Raw genomic sequence first — 11,685 nt, 5'->3', positions numbered from 1 at the left:
TGGAATAAGGTGGTCGGGGTGCTATTGTGTTTGATTCATTACATGAGTAATATCTTGGCAAATAGAAAAGATAAGGCATTCTTATTTTATATTTTAGCTTGTCAATATTGGTAATTTGAGTTCCTAATTCGTACGAAATCAGTGCTGCATTTAACATATCACGTGGCACACAAAAATTGATGTTTAACTGTGTTTTTTTAATATTTAATTTTAAATCAAAAAGTGAATAATGTATAATACTAAAATTTTAATTATAATCTACAGCTTGATAGCAAACTTACTGACATAAATTCATAAAATAGTACTTCAATAAAATTATGAATTAGCGTCAACAAATGCAATGACATGGCCTTCCACTCATGACCCATGTGGAGAGGGTTAACATCGAATTAAGATACAATTACTGGTGTAGAGGTGGGGGTGTATTTGGATGTGAGTGACGAAATCATAATTAATTTGATGTTTCGTTGCACATTGACATCAATAATAATAATTCCAAGTTTTCAGAATGTCAATTTTGAGGTCGTGAGGTGTGAGAGTTTACTCTAGCTGAGGTATGGGGAAATGCTGAAGAAATGTAGCATATTATGATTCAGAATAGGCATACTCTGTCCAGAGAAAAAAAGGATTTGTATGAATAATAGGCCAGGTAGATTAATATAGCCATAAGAAATAAACATCATAGGTTTAGGAAATTATAACTGATGACCAGGATGGAAATTTTATAGAATTACAGAAGAGTTAGAGAATTAGTTAAAAGGAAAATTACAATGCTAAAAAGGGCCCATGAAGTAGAGTTCACATGTAATAATAACTTTTAATCAATGTTAGAATTTAACAGTAAGGATTTTCTATCTAGATATATTAAAGATAAGCAGAATGTGAGAATGGAAATTGGATATTGAGGGATGGGGAGTAGAGTTTTTGTTGATGAGTGTGAGATTGTTGAGCTTTAAAGTAATATTTTCTCATTGTTCTTTTGCCAGTGAGGATGTTGGTTGAATTCATTACCCTTAGAGTTTGTTTGGAGGAAATGTTTTTGGAGTGTGTAGTATGGATGTTAATCCAAAGCTTGGAGGAGAAAAATTTAATTTAAAAATAGAGAAGGCTCCTAGACTTGATAATATTCACCCTTGAGATTTAAAAGAGGTGAAGGACTAGATTTCTGAGCTACTTCCTTTAATTTTTGTTAGAAGATATGTACTTGAAGATTAAAGGGTAGTAGTTAATGTTAGCTCAATTTTTAAAGGGAAGATGTACATTGTCCAAGCAGTTTTTGGCCAGTTAATGTTACTTTAGTGTTGGGGAACATTTGAGAGTCTGATAAAACATATTTTACAGGATCATTTCTTGAAGTTCAAAAATGTGTTACAGAGCCAACATTTTACAAAGAGAATGTCATGCCTTACTAACCTATTAATTTGTTTTGTGGATGTTACTTCTTATTTGACAGAGGGTAAAGGAGAAGATTTGGTTTATTTGAATTTTTCAGTAAACTTTTGATGTTGTGCCACCTAGAAGATAAAGAACATATCATCCAGAGTTGAAAGCTGGCTGAATGGGAGGAAGCAAAGTAGTTATTAACCCTCTCACTATGGGCTCTGTGGGTTATACTAACCATATGACTCCCAATTGACCATCAGAGTTTCTGTACTATAACTTTTAACATGTTTTGTGTATCTCTACAAAATTTTTCAAGCTTTTAGTAAACATTATAAGTCTTTTGTAGTTAAAAAAAATCAGAACTTTTACTAAACATTTGTCCATGAACATATGGAGTCAGAATGTTGACTACTCTGAGTGCAGAATGATTTCCATGTTAAGATTAAGAATGCTTTTTTTTCATCTGAAAACTGTCAAAGCTCATTTGCTTAATCTCCAAAACCTCCTAAATAAATATCAAACTTTTTTTTTTTCAGATAAACTTTATAATTTATCTGTTGTTTTGTATACCCTAACTCCATACAGCAGTTTCACAAAGTGGGAGCTGCAGCCCTCCTGGGGGCCATGAAGCTTTTTTTGTGGGGGGGGGTATTGTGGTTGTAACGAGAATTGTCTAAAGTAATAAAAGTGCAAGAAAATGATATAGCTCTGTACAAAGTCTGTGACAATCCAATAAACTTCATATGTATTTGGATGTTAGTTATCCTCCTGGGGTGGTCAGTATTTAGTGGTATAGGTGTACAAAGTGTGTAAGTGCTTATGAGCATGTATATATATTATTACTATTTACTCATAAATGCTTTATTTTTAGTTATTTTTCTTAAAATATAGAACAGTATGTATGAAATATATCAGAAAACAACGATTGTTAGTACTTATGATGTTACAAAATTGATTTGTACTTGTGTGTCATACTTGCTAAGCTTTGCTGTAAGCCTTGTTTATTTTTTCAAGTGGAGGGGAAGAGAAATTAATGTTTGTAGATTTCAAAGATGCATTTCAGAAGATCAAAAAATTATCAAATTACTATACTGGTACAGTAAAATCACTGTAATTTATGTGGCTTTCTAACTAAGCTATATGTGGGTTAAAAATAATTTCACTTCTGTTCGTAGCAACAATTTAGTCAACAAACTTCAACATTTCCAGTAAAAATATGGTTTTCCCCTTTTAAGCCAGTTACAAAGGACTTTCAGATTTACGAAGTTTGAAAAATGCTATTTCTATTGATTATAAACATGTACTTAAGGGAAGTAGGCATGAGTAGACAATAGGTTTCAAAAGTGGTAAGTTTTACTCCATTAGGTTTGCAAAATATATTAATATCTCAGCAAATCAAAAAGGTGTAAGGTTTTTATTTTGTGTTTTAGCTTATAAATGCCTGAAGTTTGAATTTCTAATTCTTTAACCACTATAGACATTGTATAGTAGGTGTAGTAAAATATAAACTGAGCAATAAGACAAGAGGCTGTACTATGTGACACACAAAAATAGGATATTTAACATTTTTTGAAATATTTTCTTTCAAATTAAGAAATTAAAACATATTTAATATTAAAGTGTGAATCATAATCTATTTTTTGATTCCAATTTTATTGACATACATTGATGATTAAGTTGTTTAATTAAATTTCGAAAATAACTGTAAAACATTGTGATGTGCTCTTTGACCTGTCTGTAGTGTGAAGGTTAATGGAATTCAGTCTAACTGGATTAATGTCATAAACAGTGTGTCTCATGGATGTGTGCTGTGACTGTTATTATTTATAATTTACATTAATGACATTGATAGGTATGCAGGTGGAAAATTGGTTAAGTTTACTATTGACAAAAAAAAATTAAATCTGACTGTCTGTAATGATGATATGATTTTAGAGATAAGACTTTGGTTACTTAGTTGAAAAAACACATGGCAGATAGAAAGAAGTGAAAGGTTATGCATATGGATTATAATATGAATTATTCATCTAATTTAAAATAGAATTCTCTTAATTATGTAGATGAGGAAAAGAATCTTGGGGTATTTGGTTGATACTGCTTTTAAGCTTTTGAGACAGTGTGATATATGATTTTGGTGATGGATGGGTTGTCATATGAAGATAATTTGATCTTTCAGCTAGTTTTCTTGAAAAGTAAAGGGTAAGAATTGACCTACATAATTGCAAGTTCCAAATTATTTAGAGAATTGATGAGGTTAATGCATCATGTTTTAAATTTTGATTAAGTTAAAAAGCAACATCATAAAGAGTGAATACACTGAAAGCAAATTGTTTTCTTGAAAAGTAAAGGGTAAGAATTGACCTACATAATTGCAAGTTTCAAATTATTTAGAGAATTGATGAGGTTAATGCATCATGTTTTAAATTTTGATTAAGTTAAAAAGCAACATCATAAAGAGTGTATACACTGAAAGCAAATTGTTCATTTGTATGCATATACTTGCTGTCAGATGTGTAACTGCAGTATCATGCAGTAGGGTACTTTATGTGTTTCATAGGATGTGCTTTTTTGATAATCTGTACCTGTTATAAGTGAATTGAGAATATACATGTTTTGAACCTATTTCACTAAGATTTGTGAATAAAATGAACTGTTGCTGACATTAACATTTGGAGCAGTCTTATCTTTGTCTTTTATCTTTTACACTACCTGTACTTAGTCAGCCGTTCATACCCACTCTTCATAAATGTAGATTGATAACAAGTGTTATTTTTTGTAGAATTCTGTTATATGGCATATGTGTGCAAGATTTAATGTTCAACTGAATTTGTGTTTAAGTTCATTTGTGTGTTTTGCACATATTATATAGATCAGGAATGCTGGCCTTGGGAGTAGAAAGAGTTGTGGAACAAGTGGTAAATCCCAAGATTAATCATGTTTTCCTACCTCAAATCAACACTGCTGTGAGAAGATACCTTGGCCTAGAAAAATCTCCTCAGGAGTATTATGTGAAGGAGAGAAAACCTGACCCACGAACACTTTATAAAGAGCAAATGGTTGCAAGTCATTCATGGTCGGCTCCATCTCAAACAGTTGCATCGCAACTGGGAATTATAAAAAAAGAAGAAAAGGAAGGAAGCTGCAGTCAAACTCCTAAAGGTACGTGTATAATAAATATATATTTTGCCACTCTAAAAGTAACATTTGTGAACTGAATGGAATTTAATACAAAAACTTTCTTGTATTATGTTTCACTTTTATAATAATATTTTACTTGTGTATTCCATATGCACTTATTTAACCAAATTTTTACCAACTTTGTCATAAAAATGTGTAAAAAACCTCTATAGATATGTGTTGAGACCATGGCTATGTATTTAATGTATACCATTAGATGATTTTGAAGCTTGAATATCTGTACAGAAATAACTGTAGGTTTTCAAAAAGTTAATATTTTTTGCAAAATGTTCAGTCAATTTTCTTAGTTATATTTTAATTTTCAGATGTTGAATTGTCTGTGAAAGAAAACAAGGATGTAACAAAATGTGTGTGAATATTTGTTATGGTTAGGTAACTTGAGATGCTGACCATAATAAGAATTTTAATACTGGATGAAAGTGTCATCAGCACTTGATATGGCATTTCTAGTTTGGTAAACATATCATAAGATGTTCTCATTTGTTTTCACTCATGGGTTCTTAAAATTCCTAATGGACTTTTGTAACTACTAGTATTGACAAGATTTTATTTATTCTGCCCTTTCACCAAGTGATCAGAAAAGTGAATGCTTACATACATTAATGAAGAAACAATATAGATAATGAATCTGTATGTAAGAGGAGGTAAAAATTGTTTGAAAGTAGGATATGAAGTTGCTTGCCATACACACACATTTTTAAGCATCAACAACAGTAGAATAGTATGGCTGAAGCCTGAAAACATGAAGTATTAACTCTTTGCTGTGTATAACTTGCAAATTGTATTTTCATGACAAAACTATACTCTGTGAGTTCAGTGTAAAATTGTTAATAGATCAATGTTTCAGCTTCCCATTTATATTGCTAAAGTTGATCAAATATAAGAAGTTAACTGTTGCTACTAATTCATTTTACAACAATATATTGCTCACATATTAAACTGTCAAACTGAACAAATGTTACATTAAAAAATTATGTAGTTCAGATATCCTATCCCTAGGCTAGCACAGTTAAAATATTTCAATATTATTATGAGCTTGTACTTTATCTTAAACCTTCATACTTCAACTGTAATGGACTGCCAGTTAGGACAGTCAATCACAATATTATTTATTAAAAGGAATTTTACTTGAGAACTAAAGAAATAGTCGTGGTTAAGGTTAACAAAATTAAACACTTATTAGTAACTAGATATTTTTATACAGTGAATCTAAATATTCAGTTTAATATCTTCAATGAACAATATTAATCAATCAAAGAAACTAAAGTTTCCTACTGATTAGCTATTTTTCTTTTGACATCATTCTGTTTTGCCTTGCATGCCACCAGCTTTTGAAACTCCTATCTAAATTCATGTGAAAACATATGAATTTGTGTTACTGCATAGTGACATTCATGCAACAAAACCTATCAGTAGGAGTGCGACATACCTCCCTGTGCAAATACTCCTTTTACATTTATGCATGAAAATCCTCATTCTTTCCCTCAGCACAGTTATGCTTACATGTGTAACCTTTCAATATGAATTCACATATTAACAGCCATCATGTATTGCAAAAGGTGCCACTCCGGTTGACAAATACAGTAAGAAGAAGAGTAATGTAACATCATCCATTGTGTGGTGGGGTCCATGTTGTTGCCTGGACCCTCTTCTTCCATCTCTGCCATACATTTTCCTTCCCAGATTTTGAAGCTGACTTTGAGAAGGATGAAATCAAGTGACTTTTCCACCCAATACTTTTCTACTTTACGTATGCCTTCTACCCATTGTTTCCTTTCTTCCCCCCCTGTTAGTGCCGCACCCAGCATTTACTTATTTATTTCATGTTTCAATTCGCTGCTGCTGTTTTATGCCTCGTTCTTCCTGTCTTACCAGGTAACATGTAAAAGTTATTGTTTATGTATGGTTCACTCTTCATCAACTTGTAACTCATAGGACTTAACATTTAGATATTGTTTATTACTCCTTAACTTATAATACTTAGACTATAATGTTTAATAACAGTTACTTACTCCTTCATATCCCACGTAGTATATTATGTTTAATCATAGTTCATCTATCTTTCGCATGTACACATGGACATTGATGGTTGGTCATATTCACTTATTCCTTAATTCTAGTTCTTACTCTTTAATATGTCCACATAGAAGATATTGTTTTTCGAAATTGTCTATTACTCCTTAACATGTAACTCATTGAGGTTGTTGACTGACATAGTTCATTACTCCTTTACATGTAAACATAGGAGATAAGGAGATAATGTTTAGATATAGTTAATTCCTTCTTATTGTATCCTACTTAGAATATTATGTTTGGTCATGGTTCATTGATCTTTTCCATATATACAACAGTTAATGTTTAGAAATAGATGCTTATTCTTAATATGCATACTTAGATGTTAATGTTTACTTCTAGTTCATTATTTCTTCACATACAACATAGAATATGTTTAGTCATAGTTCCTTACTTTTTATGTTACTTAGAGGGTAATATTTCATCATAGAGCATTACTCCTTAACATGAACATTTATTAGGTACTATTTAGTCGCATTTAGTTACCCCTTAATATGTACACATGACAGATGATGCTTCAGTCTAGTTCCTCTCTCTTTAGCATGCATACTTAGATGGTCATGTTTAATTCTGTTTCATTACTTCTTAGCATGTACACATAGGAGATAATATTTTGATATTGTGTATTTATACATGCAACACTTTGACAACGATGTACTGCGCATGTCATGAGGTTTCAGCGGCTTACATTCAAAATTTTATTAATCTACTTTTTGTTTATATTATTCCAATTAGTATACATAAAATCTTTAGTTAATAATTCATATTTTAATAGTATATAAGTTTCAAGTTCTTAATTTTATACGGCAATATTTAAAAGAATATTGAATTTCCCCTAGTGTGACACGTGACACATTTTCTCTATATATCTTCTCTTCTCTATTTTATCCACCACCCCTACAAGAAGTACAAAATTAAATGAAAATTACTCACTATAAAATTGTCATTGGTCAGATAAATCATAATTTTATGTTCTTCAATTTTGTTGGTTACAAAGCTATCAAACAGAAAATCAGACCCCTCTTTCCACACCTGCCTGTCACATCCTCTCTTTCATTATTTGTTAATAGTTCTCTCTTACATTTAATTCTATATTATCTATAGCCAATAAAAGGCCAAGGTTTTTATCTATCAAATGACATATTGTATAACATTGGTTTTTGAATGGATAATTGTCAATTTCACTGTTAGTATTAGCTTCATTCCCACAAGAAAGATAATGACTAGCTTGGATGAATTTTTAATGGCTTTTGTCGCATAGAAAGCCAGAAAAATTGCGATAGTTAGGGGAAATTGTCTACTTTTTGCATGTTATTATTCTTTGGTGCTTTATTTAATTAAATGAAAATTATTTGGTGCATTATTACCATTAGTATAAAAAATAGGGTTAAATGTCATTGATAATCAATAGCAAGAAAAAAGAAGATTTGGGTAAGTACTTTATTTCATGTTTTTCATGTTTATTCTTTATTCATTATTATAAAAGTAACTAAAAATAGGGATCTCTTTAGGCTAGTTAAGGTTAAGTTAGGTAAAATATATGATAATATAATAATGTTTCATGAGGCACACATGCTAGCAGCTTGTGAGTAACGTAATTTGATAGCGTAATGTGACCTCCATGTTCCTTAAGTGATTTACAACTTTTAATGCCATGAACAGTAGTTAGACATGGTTCAATGGCCAATAAAAAGGCAATAAAACAACAAAATTGAATTATAAGTAGATGTATACTGTTATGAGTTTAAAGCTATTTAGGATAAACGAATGTAGTTTCATGTTCCAATTTGAAGTAATTCTATAATGAAAAAAGGGTAATTTAGATTTATTTCCCTTTTTATTTTTATTTTTTGGTGGTTACAAGGTCAGTCAAATTGACCAATGTTGTTTACAGTTAGTGTATAGAAAATAACAGATAAAATATCTGTTTTAGTGAAAACAAATATTTGAAATGTATTTAGGAGGTTTTAGAGAATTCACAGATCAAATCTGAGATTTTTTGAGATAAAGAAAAGTATTTTCTATCTTAACAGGAAAATCACTTTGCACACGGACTATTCAAAACAAATACTCGATATATTCACATACAGAATACTTGTAAATTGTACTAAAAGTCTGCCAAATTTTGTGAACATACACATTGCATTAACAGTTATAGTATTAAAACTCTATACCAGTAAAAATAGTCCTGTGGTCTGTCCCTGGGACTGACCCCTTATGGAGAGAGTTAACATGTCCACTTGTTGATTAATGTTTTGTGATAGATTTTTACTGCAAAATGTGTACCCATGGATGGTAGTGGTTAGTTCTTGTCAATTACTTCTTGATAAGTCACACATAGACAATACTTTTTTGTTAGCGTTAACATGTAGTGGATAATGTTTTCTCATCATTCATTACTCCTTAATCATGTCTCCATAGACTATAAAGATCAGATGTGGTTATTTACTTCTTTACTTACCAATGGAAGATAGATTTAAACATAATTATTTTCCCATCATGTCACACTTTGACAATATTATTTTGTTATAGTCCATTACTTCTTCCCATGTACACATAGATTGTAATGATTGAATCTGGTTAATTACTACTACATGTACCAATAGGAGATAGGGTTTGCACGTAATTGTTTGCTCTATGTTATGTCACCCATAGTCACAAAGATTAGATGAGATTACTTGCTCTATAACATGTATTCCTAGTAGGTAATGTTTAATCTTCTTTTCATACTCCTTTACATAGACGTATAGAAGATAGTGTTAAGACTTAGTTCTTGGGGGCACTACACATTGCTGCAGGCTGTCTTCTTGACATGAACACATCCTACCCACTGATTGGTTCCTCACTCACTGGTCTTCCATTGTTCCTCCTCCTTCTGTTGTTACTTTGCCACATCCCTCTTTGCTAAGTTCCTTTATTCTGGTCTCATGTGCCTGATTCCTCAGTCCTGGCTGCCTGGGCTGTCATTTCTTTTTTACTATGCAGGCCCTTGCTCAGTTTTGGGATACACCTTAACTCATCCATTACAGGCTGGGTGGAATCCACCCAGTTCATAACCATGAAAGTATTGTTACATATTATAATTTCAAATAGCCTAAAACTGAGTTAAGTTGTAGTTTAAATTTAGTAGTTAAATAAATGCTGATATATTTCCAATTTATGATATTTGCCAACAAGATTGATACACACAGTTTTCTTTATCTATACAAATATATTTTAATAACAACAATACAACTTACAATAACAGTTATTACAAATAGTTATTACAAACAATGATTTATATACAAAAGTTTTACAAACTTTGGCAAAATATTTTTCAATTAGCTCCTCTGACCTTCCTTTACGTAATAACTCTGTCACACTATTTTGTTGTCACATGATAACACCCCATTGTTACATCTTGTTACCCACAGTCCATAGAGACATTTTTGTTCTGTATATAAACCTCTCTGTTTGGATCTGTATCATACCTGAAGAAGACAAACCAATGCTCTGTTGAAACATGTAGCATGTATTAAATTATTTTACAAATTGTTGTGTTTTATATATACAAGTCTCCCAGCATAATGTGCTTCCCTACACAAATATTTAAAGTCTCTTGCATATTTGGTAATGAGTAAGGTTCCTTGACTGTGACTGCGTTTAACCTTGTAAAACCAATACAGAACCTTAATTTACCATCATACATAGGAACCAAAGCTAACAAGGAGGATAAGAACTGCTACTGTCCTCTATAACTTATTTCTCAAACATATCCTTTACACATCCTTTAAACTCTTCCTTAAAGTTCTTAGATTCTCTGTAAGGTTTTCAAGTTATAGGTGTCTTATCTGTTAAAATTATTCCCGGTTTTAATTTATTTGTACAAAGATTAGTATGACCCTGTCCTACAAATATGTCTGTTCAGTAGGTTCTATTTATGTTTATACTCCTCATAGTAAAATATTCCAGTCAATATTATTTTGACTGTACTTTTTTTAACTCTTTTTGGTGCCTCTGTACAGTATTATGTCAACTTTGACCTTTCATTGATAAAAATTAATAACTCATAAAAGTTTCAAAAGCTGAACATTTCAGTCATACATCATGATAACCATGGGACATTTTCAAATATAGTATGTTTTTTTTGGTAAATTTACTGATTATAATGTAATAAAAACCACTATGTAACATAATTTTATACTGAGCTGTTACACAGAATGCCCATAACTGCTAGACTACAAGCTATGTTACATATGTTTGACCTGTACAATATATAGATTCTGTTACTCAAGATTATTTGGTATTTCTCTCTTGTTCTTAACACGCACTGTAATAAAGTTTATTACACAAACTGATTGAAAGAAATGGTGCAATAAAATATCTTCTAAAATATTAGAACTATATAAATGTATAGTATTTATATTATTCTATCTTATACATAAAAGTTATCTTTGTCATTTACAACTGTTTCAAATATTAGTAGCTAGAGCAAACAATGAAGCCTTTGGTCTGTGCTATTTCCACTTTTGTGACTTCATATCTATGAATGATTAACTTATCTGTTAGATGTCAAATTACTGCAGTGAGACTTTTTTTATGCAAACATTTATCTACTAAAGTAATTACTTGAACAAAATAAACAAACACACTCAGAAATCCATTAATTTATTACATTTTTGTAACACACAAACAATATATAACCATTAAAACTTACACTGTTTCAAAAATATTGCATAACAAGCCTCATGATGTACTAACAAAAAGTTTGGAAATTTCTATTTCATATAAGAAAAAGGAGTTCTATGGTGAAGAGATTGCAAGAAAGAAAATAATCCAGTGTTTCAGATGATATATTTATGATTTTCACAACTTTTGAAACAAGAAAGCTATAACAAAAAGTGGGAATAATTGACTTTTACAATTTCTGGTATAACCAACTTAAAAAATTTACCAATTTTAAATTTTAAACTATCTTAGCTAAAAGTAAACTTCAAATTTGTTTCAAATCTAAGCAATTCCAGCTTTGTTTCATCTAATAACAAATTGTCA

At 30.8% G+C, this 11,685-nt stretch overlaps 1 protein-coding gene across 1 annotated transcript in view; it reads left to right on the top strand.

Moving 5' to 3' along the window:
* The window catches only part of LOC106466655 (biorientation of chromosomes in cell division protein 1-like 1), a 38,241-nt gene that overhangs the window by 13,361 nt on the left and 13,195 nt on the right, over positions 1–11,685 (top strand). The window contains exon 3 of the mRNA XM_013926946.2: positions 4,253–4,542. Within this exon, the coding sequence (XP_013782400.1) occupies positions 4,253–4,542 (290 nt within the window). The remainder of the gene's footprint in view (positions 1–4,252; positions 4,543–11,685) is intronic.

This window comes from Limulus polyphemus, unplaced genomic scaffold (genome assembly GCF_000517525.1).
Source record: "Limulus polyphemus unplaced genomic scaffold, Limulus_polyphemus-2.1.2 Scaffold2334, whole genome shotgun sequence".
NCBI classification, from domain to species: domain Eukaryota; kingdom Metazoa; phylum Arthropoda; class Merostomata; order Xiphosura; family Limulidae; genus Limulus; species Limulus polyphemus.
The sequence above is the reverse complement of the archived record's forward strand: the minus strand, read 5'-3'. Positions and strand labels throughout refer to the sequence as shown.